This window comes from Apaloderma vittatum, unplaced genomic scaffold (genome assembly GCF_000703405.1).
Source record: "Apaloderma vittatum isolate BGI_N311 unplaced genomic scaffold, ASM70340v1 scaffold764, whole genome shotgun sequence".
Classification (NCBI taxonomy): domain Eukaryota; kingdom Metazoa; phylum Chordata; class Aves; order Trogoniformes; family Trogonidae; genus Apaloderma; species Apaloderma vittatum.
In genome coordinates this window covers 12805-34434 of record NW_009711883.1, presented here as the reverse complement: position 1 = coordinate 34434, position 21630 = coordinate 12805, and the positions used below count along the sequence as shown (strand labels likewise).

Here is a 21630-nt window from a genome sequence, read left to right as displayed (position 1 = left end):
AAGTAAGCAGAACACTTCTGTCTGTTTGACTTGGTGTCAGCTGGGATTTCCGACTGGGGCAGATGCTTGCGAACTGTCCTGTGCTGAACTCCCACTTCTGGGAAATAATGCTGTCAACTCACTTCCAAACATTTCGTTGCTGGAGTGATCCACGCAACAAAACTGGGACCCAATGTAACAGGTTTTATGTGTACTGCCTGAAGTACTCCAAGTGATGTAGATTTATTCGCTTAGTCAAGATTAATTTTTCTTTTTCTTTATTTTAGATACAGAGTGTGTTTTGGAGCCTCTGAGTCTGCCAGAAAATCCAGGTGGTGTTGCTGCTGTAGAAAGTTCTCCCTATGTGCCTTGTATTTTCTGCAAAGAATGCTATCTCTTAGCAGAACAAAACCATCTCCTGAAGCACATGATTATTGAACACAAGCTTGTCATAGCAGATGTGAAACTGGTTGCAGATTTTAGAAGGTAAGAGTTATGTTCTAGAAGATGAGTGTGCATGTGTGCAGATATTATACAAAGCTTCAGAAAACCAGAGATCATCTTTTTAAAATTTATTAAAAAGCAGTGGGGTGTTGTGGGAGGATTTTTGTTACTTTTTTCATAAGCTTTTTGTTGCTGGACTGTAAGGTTGCTTTCCCATTTCCCTCCTCCTCCCCAGCCACTAGATGTTGCTGGGACCAGGGGACTTGATATTCGTATACAAGGCAATTTCTCCATTAGACATTCTTTGACATATCCTAGGGACTTCTCAGGTCTTGTTACAAATGAACAAATTGCATACAAACTAGAAAGTGTTTATTTCATAAATCACATTCTCGGCAATCAGGTCTCCTAATCTGAGGTTTTATTCATGTAGGGCAAGACTATTTCTACTACTATACAATGTCCTAAAGCTGTGTATTGTACACAGGAGCTGCTCAGTACAGGATTTCTCACATTCTAGGATGAAATTCATGTACCCTATTTTAAGGATGCAAGTATTTCCCCATAGAAATCACATTTAATCCTTAACTATGTTTTACAGTAGTGTGATCTACATACAACTGTGACTCCTCTACAGCTGTGTCATTGATCATCTCGGCAGGGTCACATTTGGCTTTCTTTGTCTTAACTTCCTCCAGTAGCTGGCATGGCCCCAGCTGGCTCATAATTTCAAGAGACTGGGCACTTGCTTGGCATTTTGCTTTCACACACAGCAATGTATGGGCCAGGCAGTAGGCTAGATGGTGCCTGCCAGTTTGTGGATGGTTCTACTGCAGTATTTAAATCTTAGCTGGATAATTTCTCAACTAAAAGGAGTTTTGAGCTAGATGACGTGTGATTAGTTAGCCAAAGCAATAACTTGTATCTATGAAGACGCAAAAAAAATAAAAAGAAGTACTAGAATGAAATATAGACAGGCAATTGTAAGCCATATAAATCCTTATTCAGATGTATGTGTTTAACGTTGCTTAAAATTGAAAACTGTTACTTGTTTTTGTTTGGTTTCATGCTGAAAACAGGCAGCAATCTTTGGAGACATGCAGCATTCTTTGGAGATAATGCTAGTTTCTTCAGATAAATAAAGGGACTGGAGCTGCTCAGTCATGAACTGCCAGCTTAAGTGTGCTTGGAGGATTATTCTGCATTAATAGAAATGTATTTTAAAATCACCTTTCCAACAGAATGTCCCTTTAGATTCTTTTTGCTGCTAATGCAATTGGAAGGTAGCCAAATCTTACAGAAAACAGCCCCAGAATGTGAAATGATGGAGTTGTTACTCTGAAGTGTATCTGCTCTTATTTGCTGTACTGAGTATCGGTCTAATAATATGAACACAAAAGGGAAGTGTAATCTGAGGTGTTAAACTGAAGTGTGGAAAATACAGGGAAAACTATGAAAATAGAGTATTATTTTACACTTAGCAATGAGTTACAGTCAGTCTTAGGAATACCTTGTTTGACAGAACTACAAGTGGAGTAAATAAAAATAAATTGTTATTAAGGAAAGGGAAGAGATAAAGGGAATAAGCTTCCACTACATGATTGGACATAATCACTCGTGGACACTGATTACTCATTCTCTCACCCTGGAAGTGTGACAAGGCATTGGCTTTATTTGTTCTGTGATTATTTTGTTAAGTCTTATAATGTGAAATCCTTTAATAGTAAGCTTCATGGAGCAAATGGTTATAGTTTGTTTGAGTTTCTCTAAACAATGTTCATTTATTTCAGTGGAGGGAACAGACCTAATGACATCTTGAAATCATCCATTTACACATTTATGTCCTCAAAGCTCAAGGATGACTTGTTCTGGAAGACTTGGTGTTTTACGCAGCAGCAAGACTGTTTCATTGTGCATTATAAATAGTGGAGTAGGCAGGGAAAACAACAAACACCTCTCACTTACAGGCATCTAATGATGCCTCTGAATGAGCTTCCTCAATACATGCTGGCTTCGCTCTCTCCTGTACCAGAGGTTAATCCTCTCCTTGTCGGATTTAGCAGAAACAAGTATGTGCTGATTCCTTGACTGCTGCAGCTGAAGTCCTCATATATTAAGTCAGATAGTAAATAGAGGTAATAGTAGCCACCATGGGATGTGATTGTCGTGGCAAGTAAACGTTTAGATCGCACTGGTATTAAAAGCTACAACTATTTAGAAATGTCCTCATAATAATTATATCTGATTTTTAATGGTTTTCTTCCTAATCTGATGGCATGTCAATGGGAAGCTGTCATCGAATAATTAGCCTTTACATTATCGACTCTCCCATGGTTTGTATCGTGCACAAATCATAAGTATACGTATAAGCACAGACTTAAGCATTTTCAGCTTATTTTTTTATGTAAGAATCTGAATAATTAGTACAAGGATTGCTTGGTTCCCTTTATCATATAATTGAAGGTGAGGGTTTCTTCTTAGTTAAACAGTAGCTTCTAGTTCAGTGGAAACCTAACCTCAGTTGCAGTCTGTTGATGCTGCTGTAATACAAACAGTGATAGTACAAGAATGTTTTTAAACAGCCGTAGTTGATGGGTTAAACATTCAAGATGTGTTTAGGGCTTCCCTTATTCTGTCTGCCGTTCCACCCCCAGGTGTTTGGGGACTTCACTTTTCTGTCTTTGCAGTTGTCTTCCAAGCTACAGCTCTCACTGTAACTCCACAGGAGACCTGCCAAAACCTCACTTTTGACAAGTTGGTGTTTTTACCAAGTTTTGTATTCCTGCCTGCATCTTGCAGAACATAGAGCACAATATTTTGGGAATTGGAGCATACTCTCTAGCATATCTTTCAGTAAAGATTCATCTGAGTGGCACTTCTGTCTGAAGATGTGAATAGGTCACAGAGTTTATGTAAAGCTTAATGTAAATCTGTCTTATTAAAGTCTTCACTTTGACAGAATAGTTAAACCCAGTCTTAATGAAGCTGAATGAATTTAATTGATTTAAAAAATATAATAAAGGAAGGAAAAAAAAGAGACAGGAATTAAAAAAAGCATTAAACTCTTAAGAATTTAGAGGATAGAAAAACTGAGAGCCGATCAACTGTTAATTAAACTTTTTCTGATATTTCCTTTTTTACTAATCATCTCCTCCTTATTTTCAAAGATACATCTTATACTGGAAGAAAAGGTTTGCAGAACAACCCATCACAGACTTTTGTAGTGTGATAAAAACTAATTCAGAAGCTCCATTAGGTAAGTATGCTGCTTGCTTACTCTCTGTTGGCCACATCATCTGATAATTCCTGGCATATACTACTGCTTTGATCAGCCAAGTGTGAAGTGATCTGACACTAGGTCAGAAAACCAAAGGAGTGATATACAAATATCTGAGGGGTGAGTGTCAAGGGGAAGAAGACAATCTCTTCTCAGTGGTGCCCAGTAATAGAACAAGGAATAATGGGTTTAAGTTAGCACCTGGGAAGTTCCACCTCAACGTGAGAAGCTACAAGGATGATTAAGTGACTTGAACATCTTTCCTAGGAAGAGAGACTGAGAAAGCTGGGGCTGTTTAGTCTTGAAAAAGGAAGGCTGAGAGGGGATCTCATTAATGTATACAAATATCTGAGGAGTGGGTGTCAAGAAGAAGGGGCCAGTCTTTTCCATGGTGCCCAGTAACCGAACAAGAAATAATGGCTTTAAGTTAGAACATAGGAAGTTCCACCTCAACAGGAGGAGAAACTTCTTTACTGTGAAGGTGACAGAGCACTGGCACAGGCTGCCCAGAGAGGTTGTGGAGTCTCCTTCTCTGGAGACTTTCCAAACCTTCCTGGACGCGTTCCTGTGCGGCTGCCCTAGGGGATCCTGCTCTGGCAGGGGGTTGGACTGGATGATCTTTCGAGGTCCGTTCCAACCCCTGACATTCTATGATTTTGTGGTTCTATGATTTAACTCCTAACCACATATTTAAACTTACCTTTTTCAAGGATTGCAACACACACTTTAGGATTGTACTGAGTGAGGATGAGCTCAACATGTGCTTAAATGTGCTGTTGAATTGAGGCTGGTTGTAAATCGAGGCCTAGAAGCAGAGCTGCTTACATCATGACTGAGGAAGCTTTGGTACCCACTGCATCAATAGTTGGTGACAATCCTTCCAGAAATGTGGAGAAGCATTCTCAGTGAGCTGTCTTTTCTGACTTCACCCTCACCACCACCCTCACTGATGCTGCTAGGTCTTCCTGGACATCATGGTCACAACCGCCCTTCTTTTCCCCTGCCACGGTGCTTTACTGCCCCAAGAGTATTTGGAGAAAATATCTTCACAGTAGGGGTACCAAGATGGCCATTTTCTGGGCTCCAACACAAGGCCAGAGACCACACATCATGATTCTGCTGTGTTGGCACGGTGGGACGTTCCACCATAAGGACAGTCATGGCTATGTAAAGGAAATGTTTTTCTCAGAAGTAGCTCGTGCCTTTCATTGGCTTCCCCTTTTCTAAGAGAAAAAATAGCATTTACCCAGAAACAGATAAGAGAATGTTAGGGCTACCCTGCCTCTTTAGTTCTCCATGGAGAGCTTAAAACAGAAGAAGCAAAGCATGCAGCCACTGTCAGAGATGGGTGGAAGGTGAAAACTGAGTACAAAATGGATGAAAATAAATCAATTTAATTATTCAAACTAATTTTAAGACAAATAAAAGACATGAAAATTGCTCCAAAAACCATAATTGTGTTTTTTCTTACATATGTATGTGTTTGCTTCTCAAATTTTAGCACTTCCATTTGAAAATTGCAAATCGAGCAGAGGACAGTGAAAATACTTTGTTATTTGTTTCTAAACAAATTTGTTAATTTTAATGATTAACTCCTTCAAAGCTGATAGTTCAGAAAACAGGGAGTTTCTCTTCGCACAGGCTTCTGTGTGGAAGGGAAAGGCTGAAATTGAGCAAGTTTAAAATTGTAAAAAGACAATGATGGTCGCATTATTTCACCAACCACATAACCCTTTGATTAATAAATTAGTAACTTTCAAGTGCAAAATACTTTTGTCAGTGTTTTTATAGCATCTTACATGCTGAGTAATTTTAAGGTAATGCATTTGAATGAGATTTGTTTTATTTTTAAATTGGATATGAACGGAGGTGAGAGGTAAAAGTCGCTGAACAGAATTGGTTCTGTTTAGCTCAAACCAAGAGAGAACATAAATAGTAAAAAGGTTAGTAAACATAAAATGTGGGGAAAACCTCTTAGTAGAAAATAAGACAAGTTTCAATGTATGTAACTAAACAGTTGTGGTACAGACAGCACAAGAACTGATGGTAAAAGTTTACGTGGTCGGTCAGGATAAGGGGACGATATACCAAATGGTAATAACTACCAAAAAATGACAATTATTTAGGGACATAACTGAAAATCTCACATGCAAGAGAAAATTAAAGATGATTTCATGTTTCTCATGTGCTGACTTTATACTGTAACCAATATAAATGATTAAAATTGCTTTATATCTCCAGAACCATCATTAAAAGAATGAAGGTGGTAGTAGGGAAAATCTCTGCAAGACTTTTTGTACTACAGTGTAAATGATGTAAAGATCTTATAAATATGTACATACCAATATTTAAGGACATTTCATTAAATTATGAAATTAAAATAACTTACTTGTATAGATTGAAAAACACATTCTTATGTTCTTAACACATTCCAAAGGTTTAGCGAATTATGTACCAGGAGTATTCAAAGCAGCTTCCTATGTCTTACTCATACTTCCTAATCTCTTAACAGAAGAACAGGACAATTATTTTCTTCTGTGTGATGTTTTACCAGAAGACAGATTACTTAGAGAACAGCTTCAGCAGAAGAGACTGGTAAGAAATTACTGTTTTTTCATTTTTTTTGAGGTAAACAGTTCCATAGTGTAATATATGGTAACTCAGTGGGCATTTTAGAGTGAAGTAATTTTTGGCTGGACCACAGAAATCTGATTTTTTTCATATTTTTTAAGCTCATCTCCCTAGCTCCTGCACAAACATACAGAAACTCTTTGTTTATAGGTTTTTCCTTGGAATAAATTTACAGGTTGTATGTCAGTGTTCACAGAAGTGGAAAATATGCCCAGAGCACTGAAAAAGGCTGAGTGTGCTGAATATTTTTCTTGCAAGAATCTGCAATGTATTGAAACACTGTCTTTGGTGTAACAATATACGTGTAGTGAAATTAGTAAAAAAACCTCAGTGTGTGATACTGTGAGAAGGGAAGGTGATATTTACAAAATTTTTTTTGTGCATTCACACTCTTGCTCAGATTTCATTAATTTGCACTCGCGTGCTCACAAGCACCACAGTGTGTGACTGGAGGAAGTATTGTTTCTGCGAGATGGAAGGGACAAGAAATGCCAGCTGCTGAGTCCTCATGAGCCACGCTGGTTCTTCTCGGTGATGGCAAGATCATGTTTTGGACAGAGCTCTCATGTCTTTTAGGAGTTACCCATTCTGAATGGGTGATCCTTCACATTAAACTTTCGCCAACTTCAGAATCATAGAATGTCAGGGGCTGAAAGGGACCTGTAGAGATCACCTAGTCCAACCCCCCTGCCAGAGCAGGATCCTCTAGGGCAGCCGCACAGAATCGCCTCCAGGCAGGTTTGGAAAGTCTCCAGAGAAGGAGACTCCACAACCTCTCTGGGCAGCCTGTGCCAGTGCTCTGTCACCCTCACAGTAAAGAAGTTTCTCCTCCTGTTGAGGTGGAACTTCCTATGTTCTAACTTAAACCCATTATTCCTTGTTCTGTTACTGGACACCATGGAAAAGACTGGCCCCTTCGTCTTGACACCCACTCCTCAGATATTTGTATACATTAATGAGATCCCCTCTCAGCCTTCTTTTTTCAAGACTAAACAGCCCCAGTTTTCTCAGTCTCTCTTCCTAGGAGAGATGTTCAAGTCCCTTAATCATCCTCGTAGCTCTCTGCTGGAGTCTCTCCAGTAGGTCCCTATCTCTCTTGAACTGGGGAGCCCAAAACTGGACACAGTATTCCAAGTGCGATCTCGCCAGGGCAGAACAGAAGGAGAGGAGAACCTCCCTAGGCATGCAGACTCACTTTTCGTAATGCACCCCAGGATACCATTGGCCCTCTTGGCCACGAGGGCACATTGCTGTCCCATGGACAGCTGTCCACTCGGACTAGCTGTCCACTCATTGCTGTCCACTAGGACATCAAGGACTTGGACTATTAAGCCTGGAAGGCAAGGCTCAGGAGGGAGCTTACCAAAGTGTATAAATACTTGATGAGAATGAAGCAGAGAGAGTCACATTCGTCTCAGTAGCATCCATCAACAGGACAGGAGGCAACAGCCATAAAATAAAATTCTCTCTGAAAACAAGAAAACACTTTTTTTGCTGCGAGGGTGGTCAAACATTAGAAGGAGTTGCCCTGAGAGGTTGTAGAGTCTTCATCGGTGGAGGTACTGAAAACACAACTCTAAACCAGTTCTACGTGACCCTGCTTGGGTGTGGGAGTTGAACTAGTTGCTCTCAAGAGGTCCTTGGCAACCTCAAGTGATTTGAGGTTGAGGATGCTGTCTGCATGGTGGTTCTTCACTGTGCATCATTCTTGTGCTTCTCTATACCTTTCCCAGTTTCCTATAATCCCTTTGAGGCTGTGAAAGACATCTTGAATATTGCATGTGGGCATGCATTGACATAACGTTGTTTGTTTCCCAAACATACACCATGTTTTGTGTGCCTTTGAGGAAGGAAAGAGGATCATGACTGAGCACGCAAGTAATGTTTTCATAGGACTGTGTACTGCATCTCCTGGCTGCTACACATTGGACTGTACTTTTTCTTTTTTCAAAAGGCATTTGTTTCTAGTTTGTGGTGTTTTGTGCTATGCAATCCTATTCCAGCTAGACCTTCTCTCCACTGCCAGTGTCAAGGGAGTGCAGAGTCTGTTGGCAGGTGAGCCATCTCATCTCTTCTGCAAGATCTCTTCCTCAAATTCAGAAGAGAGTATAGGATTTGTCGAGAGCAAGTGCTGGTTTTGTTTACAGAGTAATTAAGTCAGGACGGAAAAACATATGCATTCTTATTACAGTGTGAAATAGTCTTTGATATTAGCACTGTTTTAAATATCAGAATTGTATCTTCAGTTTTTACAGAGGGATTTTGTGAAATCAAGCTGCAGCTGTAGTTGGTTTAATGGAGTCACTGCTTTAGTTACAGCAATAAAGTCTGTTTATTTTTTCATTTCCTTTTGCTGCAATCTGAGTGTTGACTTGCAAGTTAAATAGTTATTTCACTTTGCAAAGTCTTTTACCTCCAGACAAGTCCAGCAATTAAGAGTGAGCTGGCAAATGGGCTCATGGGAGTTTCGCAGAATGAAGACCAGAACTATAAAACTTTCAGTGATTTTTCTGCAGCCTTTGAATCCTAACTGCTGTCTCCAACAGCAAGCCCAAACAAGGACAAATGTTGTCTTTAAAATGTGCTAGCTGAAGCATTTCATTTTGCAGTTTTGAAACTCCAGTTTAGGAGTATTTCAGGCTGTATTGCAGCAGGGGAGCTCGCCAAGGTGGATGTCGTGCAGAGACATTATGGTGACTGTGATGTATTGAGAGAGGCCAAGGAATGAGCCTGAAGTAGGTTAGAGAGCCCAGCTTGCTGAAATAGCTGACAGGGCTATGTAATACAAAGCAGATACAGTCTTTTGGAAAAACAGTCTTGACAAAAGAATTCATGATTGTGAAGGAGTACCAGGCAAGGAAGTCCCATCGGCAAAACTCGAGATACAAGGAGGGGCAGTGTCAGTATAAGCCACTTGGGCTTATCTTTAAGATTTTTCTAAAAAGAGTAAAAACCCCAAACCTATTTTTTTTTTTGAAAATACACACTTCCTAGCAGAGCATTGACCTTATCTTGCTGTTATGTTTACAGCTATTCTTCTGTCATGTGACTGGTAGTTTTAGGTGTAGAGGCTACTCTTCCTCCTGGTAAACAGACACTGAAGAAGAGTCTTCACCAAAACTAGAAGAGGGACTCAGCTATACCGGCTTCCCAGGATGAGCTGTTTGTATGAGCCCCAGTTTTGTCACAAGCTTAAGCTGAGACAAGGTTCAAGAAGTTGAAGCTGTGCCCTAGAAGGGATCGAGATGCTGGCCTGATGTAGCACAATGCAACATCAGAAGTGCTCACTGTTTCTCGTGTTTTAAATGCATTTCATTAACATCTGTGACATAATTAACCTTTCCTGCAAAGACTGAAGCCCCAAACATTGCAGACATTCCTATTTTTTCTGTGTTTGGTCTCTTCCTACGTTAATGAATCTTTGCTTTTCTTTGTTGTTAATTTCTAATGTATTTGCAGGCCAAGAGAGGTTGTTTTTTGCTCTTGTTTCACTGTGCTAGCCTGTCTCCATCTTCTTTTAGTTGTCTTAGTTCAGACAAATGTCACCTATCTCGTCCTTCAGCTTGGCAGCTGGTGGTACATCTGCTATAATTTCAACCCTCTTTTTTTTTTCATACATATTTGCATGGTTAATTAGTTTTCATCATATCATGTAGCTCCTCCTCCCTTTTTTAACTGACTTTACTTGAATTGAGGCGCTACCACCATTGCTAATGGACTCGGCCTTGACTAGCAGTGAGTCTATCTTGGAGCCGGCTGGCATTGGCTCTGTTGTACACAGGGGAAGCTTCTAGCAGCTTCTCATACAAGCCACCCCTACAGCCCTCTTGCCACTACCAAAACCTGGCCACACAAACCCAATACAGGTGATAAGCCTGTACCACCTCATTTAGAGTACTCTCAGTTCATCTCCAGGTAGGCAGCATCTCCTGAAAGATAGTGGGTCACTGCACCATTGCTTTCCTCTCTTCTCTGTCCCAAAGGTGGGTCTTAGATGCCATTATCCTTCATTCCTTGGAGACCAGTCTTTAACATGCCAGTCTACCTGTCTAGCCAGTGGGGCTCTGTTTGTGACACTGGATGAGAGGGAAAAGTGCACAGAGTAAGCAGCAAACACACATATGTTGGATGGTGTGACAGCTGTCTTCAAAAGTGTTGAGTGTTCTCCAGTCTGGATGACCTGTCCTCACAGTTTTGTTGTATTCACTTGCACATTACAGCTAAACTGTTTCCTGAAGGGCTTCTCCAGCAGACATCTCTGATAATATTAAAGAAAAGGCACTCTTCTTGAAATAGCATTGGATAGAACATGATAATGATTGTAGATTTGGAAGACTGTACTCGAGAGGCAAGAGAGTACCGTTTGAAGTGGGAGATCTGAATACAGTGATCAGTAATGAGAGAAGCTGAATACAGAAGTTAGGAGATAAGCTATTGATATACAGCTAAGATTGCAGGTCTCTAGAGACATGGAGTTTCTGATACCATGATTCTTTGTGTTTTTCCTGTTTAGCAGCTGCAAGCATGATATAATGATTCTTTGAGGAAACTGTAGACGCAAACCAAATGTACAACAATGTAGACAGAAACCAAATTCTCTTAATCCAAGAGTAGTTTATCCTAATGGTTTGTATAATTGTCAAATACTGTACTTGGCAAGTTTTTAGAGACTGTAGTGCATCTCAGATGTCACTAGTCCTGGTCTTTCTCTTGCTGTACTGTGCTGGTTTGTTTTATTGCCACTATACTGTATCAGCAGCTTCTTGTTGTGATCTGTCAGCATGATTTTGTTTTGTTTTTAAACCAGGATCTGTTTCACTTGCTGTCTTTGCCTACAGCAAAGACTAGTTTCTGTAAGCACTCAGCAGGGAAATGTAGCTCTTATTTAAAATGGAAGAAACAACTAAAGATACACACTGTGTGTTTGAGATATCACTTAGGAGAGCTTGATAAAATATGTATTCTTATTGTGAAGTCTCTATCTTGTATTATTTAGATCCAAATCCACACCCACGTTGCTGTCTCTAGTAGTACCGTATTTCTGCAGGCAGACACTGATTTCGGTAGTATTAATGAGTCTGTAACAGAAGGAATGTGGCCTGTGATCATGCACTCTTCACAACAGTTTGATGTTTGAGTCCTGCATGCTGTAACGTTCATGAAGTTTCCTCTTCAAAGGAACATCTTTAGGCAAACTACTTCCCCAGAGGATGTAGCACCATTTACAAAAAGCTCTCATTGGAACTTCTCTGGAGTGATCACTTGTGTAACATGTTTTCTAGTCTCTTGCCTAGAGACGATGAGAGCAAGAGACCAGAACTGGCAAGGCAGATGCCAACAAAACCCCTGAACTCCAGTATGCTCCTGCCCCAATCCAGCCCAGTACTGACATACAGGAAGTTGACTCTACTTGTATGCTTAAGTCTTTGCAAGAGAAACTTTGGACTTTGCCTTGTCAGAGCTTATGGCAGTAATTTTATTTATTTATTGGTCCTGAATATCTTAAAAAAGAAGTCACACACTACTGTGTAAAGAAGGAGGTGAGTAGCGTGCCCATATCTGAAAAATAAATTCATGCGTGTAGTTAAATTAAATTTACTTACAGAATATAAGCTCCTCCAAATTTAAAGGTTTGGTGTTGGTTGAGGAAAAGATCAAGCTCAAGCACTAGCCCTTGACAAAAGAATGATAATCTGGATTATCATACACTCACCTCAATCAAGATGGGGTTCCCTTTCTCATCTGATTGTCCTCACTAGGGTACCTTAAAAAGGCAGGGATTCCCGTTCTCACCTTTTCAACCTTGCCAGGGGTACCTTAAACAGGTGGGGGTTCCCGTTCTCACCTGGTCGACCTTGCTAGGTGTCCCCTAGACCAAGGGGGAGACTTTACAAACCTCGGCAGTCCCACCACCACGAGGTAACTCCAACATGGCCGCTGCAAGAGCCCTGTTTTAAAGACTAGTCAATGATGACTGTGGTCAGGGAGAACTGTGGTCAGTCATAGCCCTCTCGGCTTCTCATTGGCTGCTGGCCAACTTCCTGGGTGTAACCGAGTCCCGACCAGCCCACCTCCCGTTTTCCAGGCTGAGACAAGTCCAGACTAGTCCAGGTCGCAGATTCCCTGAAATCTGCCTAGCAACAGCTCACCTAGGGGGAAGAAACACCTGCCACATACTGTTAGCTCAATTTTACAGACTGAACTGCAGAATCCAGTCCTCCAATGCCCAAATGGGTTCCTGGACTGAGGAGTGATAAATTCAGGTCTCACTGCATTCAAAGTCACTTCACGATCTTGTCCCAAACTGCAGTGTAATCTGCCTCTGTCCTGAAACTAAAGAAATACTTTCTGCCTTAATTTGATATGTATAAGAAGTGCCATGATTTTAAAGAGACAGGGTTTAGAGAAAGAAGCAATATGTTTTTGATGGACCAACCGATGTAGTTGGAAAAAAACAGGCAAAATTTTGACCACCAATTCTTTCTTCAGGTTGGAATCAAAAGCAGCAAAACTTGTGCTGGGTACTGGTTGTGAATGGCTGTTCTATGTCAGTGATCCAAGCCATGCATTTAAATAGCTACATAAATTATTTATGAGGGCCTTGTTAGTAAAGGTGTTTGTGACTGTAAGAAATACCCAGTGGTCTGACAGCAATAAAGACAGACAATTTAGCACCTGGGATACAGTGTTGGCTGGAGGGAATGGTGGAAGGAATCATGGTGTCAGAAAAGTCTAATGTGCTATAAAATAACTTAACCTTACCTTTTGAAGGCATTTTATGTCTTGAATGTCTCCTAACTGTAGACCAAAGATGAAGTAATTGTTTAGGGAAAAGTGCTTACTAGCTCCAAGTATTCATTTTTCATCTTTTACTGATTATCAGTGTGAATTCTTGCTGGTGCATAGTACTTAAGCACTTCTGGATCCAAAATATTGCTTCCCAGGAGATGGACAGGCTTTTTTTTTTTCAGGCACATTTTAGATTACCACTTCCTAGATGTAAGTCTGAACTCCTCACAACCTCAAACTGTTGTAAATGTTCAGGGCATTTTTCAAGACTTCAAGTTACAAATTGTCATGCAAATGATGAAATTTCCTTTCTATTAGCAGTTTAGTGTGCTGGTATATTTAAAGGTGATCAACCTGGTATGAGCACTTGCACATCCTTACCATATTTTTTTGTTTGTTTTGTTAGTTAAAACACAGAATAGGTAGTATTTTTTAATTCAGTTGGATCTTTTTATGGTAGATCACCCATATAGTGGGAAATGTGTGACTAAGAGCTGTAGAAGAGGGTTTTTTTCCAGACAGAAGAATGGAACTGGATTAAAACTGAATTTTATTTTGTCAAATACATTAAGTATTCCTGCAAACCAGCTACTTTTTCGCTGCATATAAGTAAGATCAGTGATATCCAGCTTCCATTTGATGTGTTTGAACATGATCGACCACTTATATGCTATAGAATTTTCCTAAAGCTATTCCACAGGAGGCTGCTAACTGCTTATTTGAGCTAGGCTCTGGCTAAAAATGTGCTTCCAAGATCTTGTAATCTAGCAGTACTTATTTTTGAGAAAGCCTGGTTGATCTCATAAGCTTCCTGTGGCTTGTGGGGACAAAGTTTAGACTAAAAGCCTCTGTTAAGTTCTACTTTTTATTACTGGGAATATCTGTTCTCTCTATGGTTGTTTCACAACTAGTTTGACAGTCTTCAACAAAGTAATGGATTTTGGAAGAACCATGTAGCGAATCATAGAATATGGCAGAAAGTTGAGAACAAATAGCTGTCAGAACATCTCACAAAAGATAAAAAGAGATGGCAGTGGGGAATTATTCAACAAACTGTATCAATATTGTAAGCTATTTTCCTGATATTAACCTATGGTATTTGATTAATTTACTTTTGCAGTGGTTTGGATTACCTTTTCTGCATGTGGTCAGTTCTTTTATTCACCATGGGAAAAAAAAGTAATTTATATGTATTTTGTGATCTATTACCTTTTTCCTCGTGTCTTTGCTCTCATTCTCTGACACTTTGATATGACAGAGTATTCTAAAAAAGTATCGAAAGATATTCATTAAATGTTTTTATGGGTTTTTTTCCTAGCATTAACCGTGAATTAATGCTCAAAGCCCCAGCAATTCCAACAGGTTGGAAGCTGGTGCAGGTATTAAATTACTCAGTTTCTGCCTCATAACTTCAATTTAAGCTTGACTTTCATTACCAATCTCTGTTGAGTAAATGGATAAAACAATGATGCTGGGTTAGTCAAAGCTTCCCAGCTGCCAAGTGTGCTGGTGCAGGGGCAAACAAGGAGGAGGAGAGAGCAGAGCAGCAGGAGCATCATCTGTGTGGAGGGAACAGCACGATTCTCCTTCCCCCTCAGGCATAACTGGGAGTAGCAGCACACCAGGATGTATGAAATAGGAATGAGGAGTTAAGCAGACAAATATCACAGAACCTTTTTTTCCCCCTCCTAGTAGAATATGATTAGGAAGCTACATTAGAATAACGTTAATGGGACGGTGGGGGTGTTTAAACCCTTGCTGTCTTAATGTTTGAATCATGCATGATACCTTTTGATTTTCTTTCAAATTGTTTCTAGCATGTTTTTAAAAGTATCTAAACTACACGCAGACACCTTCGAATTCAAGGTTAGCCAAAATCGTGTCAGGCGTGCTGCTGAGTGCTGGAGAGAGGTGCCGGCTTACGAGCACCGGGGCTTCCCACTGAGGTGCTGCGGGATGTTCACAGCCCATGGGGGGCAGACGGATACCCATTCTTAATTGCATCTCTGCTGAAAGGCTCTCACAAGATGTGTTATGCTCCATTTACCTCGTTCAGGAGACAGTCCTGAAAAACGGGAATTTATATTTCTGTTAGTTGACGTTTTGCATAAGGCAGCAGGACGTGACCAGATTTGGCCTGGATGCTAAGCATGACTCCAACAGAAAATGTGCACCTCGTAGTACAAAAGTAAACAAAAAAACCCCAGGATCTGCATTCTTAGGGCAACAGACTCGTAGCTGATGGGCAAACAGGTACAGCTCCCAAATTGTGTGGTTGGGTATGGGCCGTAGAACAGGCCATGGCACAGTGCGCTCGTCCCATGCAGCTGCTGCTGGCCCTAGGCCAAGCAGAACCCGAGTGTGGCACAGCCTGCGCTCTCCAGCAGGCACCCTGTTCATCTCTCCGCTACTCGCTGGATACAACACGCTGAAGAAAATCCAACAGCACATTTCCTGGCCCAGTATCAGCCTCCTGCCATCTCTCAATGAGGAAGGGAATGTGATGTGACAGACCCACACCAGCCCATCCTGTGGCAGACCCACACCAACTGCCCAACATTTGGGCATGTAATGCCCATAGCTCAGGCTTTCCTCTTGTTTCTTTTTTGGTCTGCAGCTTTTTTTTCTTTCCTTTAACTTTTTCTTTCTCTTTTTTTTCTTTCTTTTTTCTTTCTTTTCTGCTCTCTGTGGAGCTTATCCAACTCAGGCGTAGCTGAGTGTGAATTTAGATGTAGACTATGGCAAAATTTGGGCCTTAATCCACACAAAAGAGCTGCTAAAGAGGTAGGTGAGAAACACAAAGCTCCACTGTTGCAAGCTATAAGGAGATAAAGAGATTGAGAAAATCCCCTAAGAAATTCAGTCAGGATCCTGAATGTCAGAAAGCAGACAGTACCACCTCTACTTTGCATGGAAAATAAATCCTTTACCACTTATGATTGCTTAAAACACAAGTACAGGATAGTGTACTGCTGGAGTGAAGATATTTAAAGTTTTAATCCAAACACCAGTTCTGTCAAGTCCCAGATAATTATGGCCTCTCCATCAATATAGCACCAGGGAAAATTACCTGCTGCATGGTTTTGTTGCTGTTAGGAAAATAGTGTCAACTCTTGTAAAGTGTCTGTCCTAAGTGATCAACTTCTCTTTTTTCCTCAGTTTAGCATGTATCAGAGCTCCTTGCAGAAACTGCCGGGGCTCTTATCATCGGTCTTGTATTATGAAATAGTCCTCTAGATTGCCTGCAATTAGCCATGTAAAATTGAGTTTATCATTCCACTGGGTATTATGTGATTACTCATAAACTTGCTCACTGATACCAGAGGTAAATATGAATAATAAGTAGAAACAATGAACTGATATGTTGTATACAGAATCATTTAAATAACTGCGCAAAATCTCACTGTGGATTGTGTTTCTTTCCATGTACCTTGTATAATATCAAGAGAATTTTTCTGGAACTTGACTGGAGCACAGATTGTCTTTACAAAAACTTGAAGTTTTTGTGAGAACTCACCCTCAAAAATACTAACATCTGGTTTGTGTCAGTAGCATGTTTTAATTTTATATGTTCATTGTTAACCAATAAGGATAAAGAGGTATAATAATCTTATGTGAGAGAATGATTCTTATTTTTTATCTGAATAACTGTATCTGTTTCTTTCCACAGAGAGAAATTCTAGAACAGCAACAGCAAGAGAGATACGACACAAATTTTCATAGTACGTGTATGTTCTGTGATCAGGAATTCACAGGAAACAGGTTGGTTTATTGACCTATTTGCCTTTGGTTTATTTCTTCATATCTGCTCAGCATCTTTGTTTTTGGTTTTAATATCATGGACCTAGTTAGTGCCTAATGGTAGGACTCAGAAGATATAATTAATTTTAAGGTATAGTTTAAGTATTTCTTTAGACCCCGTCATGTTTAACTGTTTTAGACTCTGCCCTAACTCTCAGTCCTTCATTTATTCCAGCAGAGCTTTCTATGCTACACAGTAAGCTGGAGTTGGGAACTGAACCATTTTAAAGAGACACAGTTTCTCAGCAGTTTTTTAGTGGTAAGGAGAGCTGTTTAAGCCAGTATGGCAGTTAAAAAAATATTTCTATCCAGTTACACATTTTCTTACTTAAAGATTACCAAACCAGTGTGTACTTGAAGATCAAATGAAAAAGAGGAAAGGAAAATTAGAGTGAGATTGGAGTGCTTTACAGCATCAGTCAAGTGCAAGCAGGAATTGTATTCAAGTGCTTGCTCCAAAGAAACTTTGTTTGTAGCCAGGAAATCAGTTTCAGCTGGAGAGACTGAGTCTTATCTCTGAGTGTCTGTTTGCGTGGGTAGTTCTGCTACTCTGGGAAGGTAGAAGAACCCAGGGTCATGTCCCTGAAGTTCGTCCCGATGTTGTGTGACTGTCCTGTCTCCTTACTGCCTGGTGTAGTGAAGTTCACGTCATTCAGCCCCAAGAGCATACTCTTGGGTTTGACAGGTGAAATACGTGGTTTGAAAATCATGCCTGGACTGTGGTAAAAGCAAAGTTTAGCAGTGTCAACACTAGGCTATTTCTTTAGTCCTAAAAGCAGAAGGTGAGGCATGTTGGGCACCTAAGGAATTAAATGGTATATCTCTATGAGAAAAATATCTTATTTAAACATCCATTATGTTTGTCGTGCGTACTTTTAAGTGCTGTTTGTGTTACTAGTGTTGTATCAAGCAATATTATTGTAAAAGCATATCACATCCAAGAATTTCTGCTCTGCTAACCAGCATAGAGAAAACTGACAAATGGCTTTTTAGCATATTTCTCAAGATAGTATATTTGAAACATGTGATTATTCAAATTAATAAATGAGCTTTGCTAACAGCGATGGTCAAAATAAGGTATATTGTAATTTTCATTTAAAGAAGTATATCTCATGCATGTGGATTAAACAGTTGAAATGTTACTACATGTTCAGCAAAGCTTAAGTTGAAAATTTCCTATTTCAGTGAAGCTGCATTCATTTTTCTAGCAGTGGCAGCAATGCTATTATTTTTCTATTTAATGTTGAGTGTTATGCATTTTTAGAGCAATTGCTATGTTTCAAGTCACTAACTGAATAATTCTCATATGTATCAAAAAATATGTAACATGTCTTTTGTAGATCTGTCCTGCTCAATCACATGGCAAGAGAGCATGCTTTTAACATTGGGCTGCCAGATAACATTGTGAATTGCTACGAGTTTTTGGCTGTATTACAGGAGAAGCTCAACAAGTAAGTAGTTTTTTTGGTTGGTTTCGTTTTTGAATGGACTGAGATCATATTTCCTTTAACGTTGGAAATACGTTGAGTTAAAAATAATTCACCATTCATGGTTAGTTAAGAAGAAACAAAGAGAATGTTAGTTTATTGTGAGTGCTCTTAGAAGGCTTTTTGATGACTTACTGAGAGCTATTTCGTAACAGTTCATAGGATCTGTTTGCTGGAAAAATGGGAGTCACGAGCAGCACTTCAGTTGTTTTGCATTGCAGTTTCTATTGACATCAATAATAGCACTTCCCTTTTTTCATAAATATTAACGTTCTTCTTTCTCATAATAAAAATCTTTTTGCTAAACACCTCTTTAGTCACTGAATGCAGCATTCTTATGCCAGTCTTTGTTCGCCTCTCTGTATATCGACAATGTGGGATATTTGGTCTCTTCTCTGCTGCTTACAGAATACATGCCAGAATAGAAAGGGAAAGCCAGCGTATATGATGCCTCAGAAACATGTAAACCTGAGATATCTGAAGAAGTTAAAAATGGAATTTGGGAGAAGAACTCCCGTAGCAAAGAGCAAGAAACTCTTCACTTTGAGTTTCCTTTGCAAGTTCCTTAATGACCCTTTATGGATTTCATAAATGGGACGATATGATGTATGCCACAAATGTAAATTGAGCTCTAGCAGAAAATGTACTTGCTTAAGAGTGAAACTGTAGCTCTAACAACTTTATTATATTTTAATACAATCTGTAATCGAAGACTGTAGCGGAATTTTGCCTAAATCTTAAGCTTAGTTATGAAAAGCCACAGAACACTGAGATTTGTGGAAACTGGGATATGGAAATTAGATTCAATGTCCTTCCAAGTAAGTTTAGGATCCATAGATTTGTATATCTGGCAAGGGTGGAAGGGGAAGAGGTTGAAAGGATGGGAAGGCCAACAGTGCTCTCTAATTTAGTCTTTGGCCTGACAAAGAATGTGCAGTCACAATAGATACAGGTTACCATCTTCCAGAAATAATATATTCAGAATGCCTTTTATGCTATCGTAGGTATTGCCTGATGCAGAGTTACCTGGCTCACTCATAAATTGAAGCTTTAATATTTATCAGTAGGACACACAAGTTTCATTTGGATGGAGGTTTCTCAAAGCCAATGCTCTCTGTAGTTAATACACATGCTGAAATTGCTTCCAGAGCAATGAAAGGCCACTCTTCCTACTGTTAAGAAAAGATTTAATAGCCATGCCAGTAGAATAGTACCCAAAAATATTATTAAGAGGAGAAAAATCTTGTTTCATAGAATCATAGAATTTTCAGGGTTGGAAGGGACCTTAAAGGTCATCTAGTCCCAACCCCCCTGCCATGGGCAGGGACATCCCCCACTAGATCAGGCTGCTCAGAGCCCCATCCAGCCTGGCCTTAAAAACTTCCAGGGATGGGGCTTCCACCACCTCTCTGAGCAACCTGTTCCAGTGTCTCAGCACCCTCGTGGTGAAGAACTTCTTCCTAACATCCAATCAGAACCGATCCATCTCTAGCTTTAGTCCAGGCAAATAGCATGTTTCAGGCAAATAGCATGATTTTTTTCAGGCAAATCACATGATTACATTGTGTACGCTGAGGAAAAGCATTCCATACTCTTCCTGGGAATGACTCTCACAAGTAAAGCAAACACTTTGCAGTTAACAGGTGGAGCAAAGCAGATACTAAAATTCATAGACATATTCTGCTGTCATACCCATGATTCATCAACAAGACAATATTTAGATTTTGAGACCACAAGCACAAGGAGAATTCAAAACTTGCTCAGCCTAAATGTTACAGCCATTCTTGGAAGGCAAAACGATACTGAGAATCTTGAATTGCTGCTCCACACATGAGAGCTGAGGTGAATCTAGATGCACCTTTGCTGAAGGAGTATGATATTTTTCAGCGTGTAGGTGCAGCCCTTCTAGGCACAATATGAATGGTTTTTGTGGAGGCAAACGCTTGAGTAAGAAAATCATTTTCTTCATCAACATCTATATCTTAAACCCTGGAGAAATTACAGAAAGGCCTGACCCAGACACTGTTAAAATTCCTTCTTATTATATAATCAAGTGTGCTTTCATCTGTGAGTAAAGGGGGGAAAAAAATAGGTGATCATTTTATCATTTTATTTCAGAGCCACCACATTTTTTTAATACCTGTGCGTTTTGTGTCTTAGAGTGCTGTCATTTATCCCTCCTACAAAATTGTTTTTCCTGTTAGCCAGCATCTCCAATAAAAAGATATCATGCCAAAGTGACAAACTTTTTATTTCATGAGAAATTGTTTTCTAGGGATTTTTCCCCAACGCCCTGCAGAAATAATTTTTGAAACAGTCCAAGCTATGTAAGCCATAACTTCTAAGAAAAATGTTTTAGCACCTTGGCTAGCTAGAAACTTGAGACCTGCATCCATTAAGCAAGGATGTTCCTGTAAGCTCAGGGCTCTGCTTCATCTCCACTAGAAAAAAATGACCATCATCTATTTCAGGGAGAATCGTCCATTTAGGCTGAAATGCAGATTACTCTCCTCATAGGCCACTATCTGAGTCAAGAGACTCAACTAAATGCTCTACAGGCTCAACTTTCAAGTGTCAGTTGACACTACAGCGGCGAGAGCAATTATTTTGTAGTATTTATAATAGAGAATTTCAGACAGTGCATATACTTCTGTTTTGTTTTAATTGCTCTAGGAGACCTACAGTGGTAAAATTCTCAGTAGTTGATGAATGATTTCACCTTCTCAAGTAACGTGTATATATATAATAATTCATGTCTGTGTATAAATGTGCATGCAGAGACATGACATACATAGACGTGAATTATTAAATATCAATTTGTTTGCTAAATTTTATTTCTCAGGATTTCAAAACCCATTGATCATCCTGGCAAACTTTCATTTAGCCTCCCTGTTGAGTCAGAGGTATAAAACTTTCTGGTTAGCTAATTTAAATGTTTTTTAAACATATGTAGCACATTCAGAGTTGAGGCTTTTTCACACTAAATTGCAAGGAAACAGTTACTGATGGATTAGATGCCAGTATAAGTGCATGCTGAGTTAAGAGTTGACATGCTGACCAATCAGCAGCCCTCCTGTGCCCTGATAGGACAACTTTGAATAATCAGACTTTTTCTCCCATATTGATTGTGGGGCAAATAGTAATTTTTTTATTATGTATATTTTCATTTTAGGTCATTTTTATCATCTCTGTGTTTTACTGATTCTACTGTGATCTAAGATA

General features: G+C 39.6%; 1 protein-coding gene across 1 annotated transcript in view; it reads left to right on the top strand.

Moving 5' to 3' along the window:
* Window positions 1-276: 276 nt before the first annotated feature.
* The window catches only part of ZNF277 (zinc finger protein 277), a 33299-nt gene continuing 11945 nt past the window's right edge, over window positions 277-21630 (top strand). The window contains exons 1-5 of the mRNA XM_009867762.1: window positions 277-465; window positions 3591-3679; window positions 6213-6295; window positions 16791-16882; window positions 18262-18372. Of these exons, the coding sequence (XP_009866064.1) occupies window positions 407-465; window positions 3591-3679; window positions 6213-6295; window positions 16791-16882; window positions 18262-18372 (434 nt within the window). The 5' untranslated portion in view covers window positions 277-406. The remainder of the gene's footprint in view (window positions 466-3590; window positions 3680-6212; window positions 6296-16790; window positions 16883-18261; window positions 18373-21630) is intronic.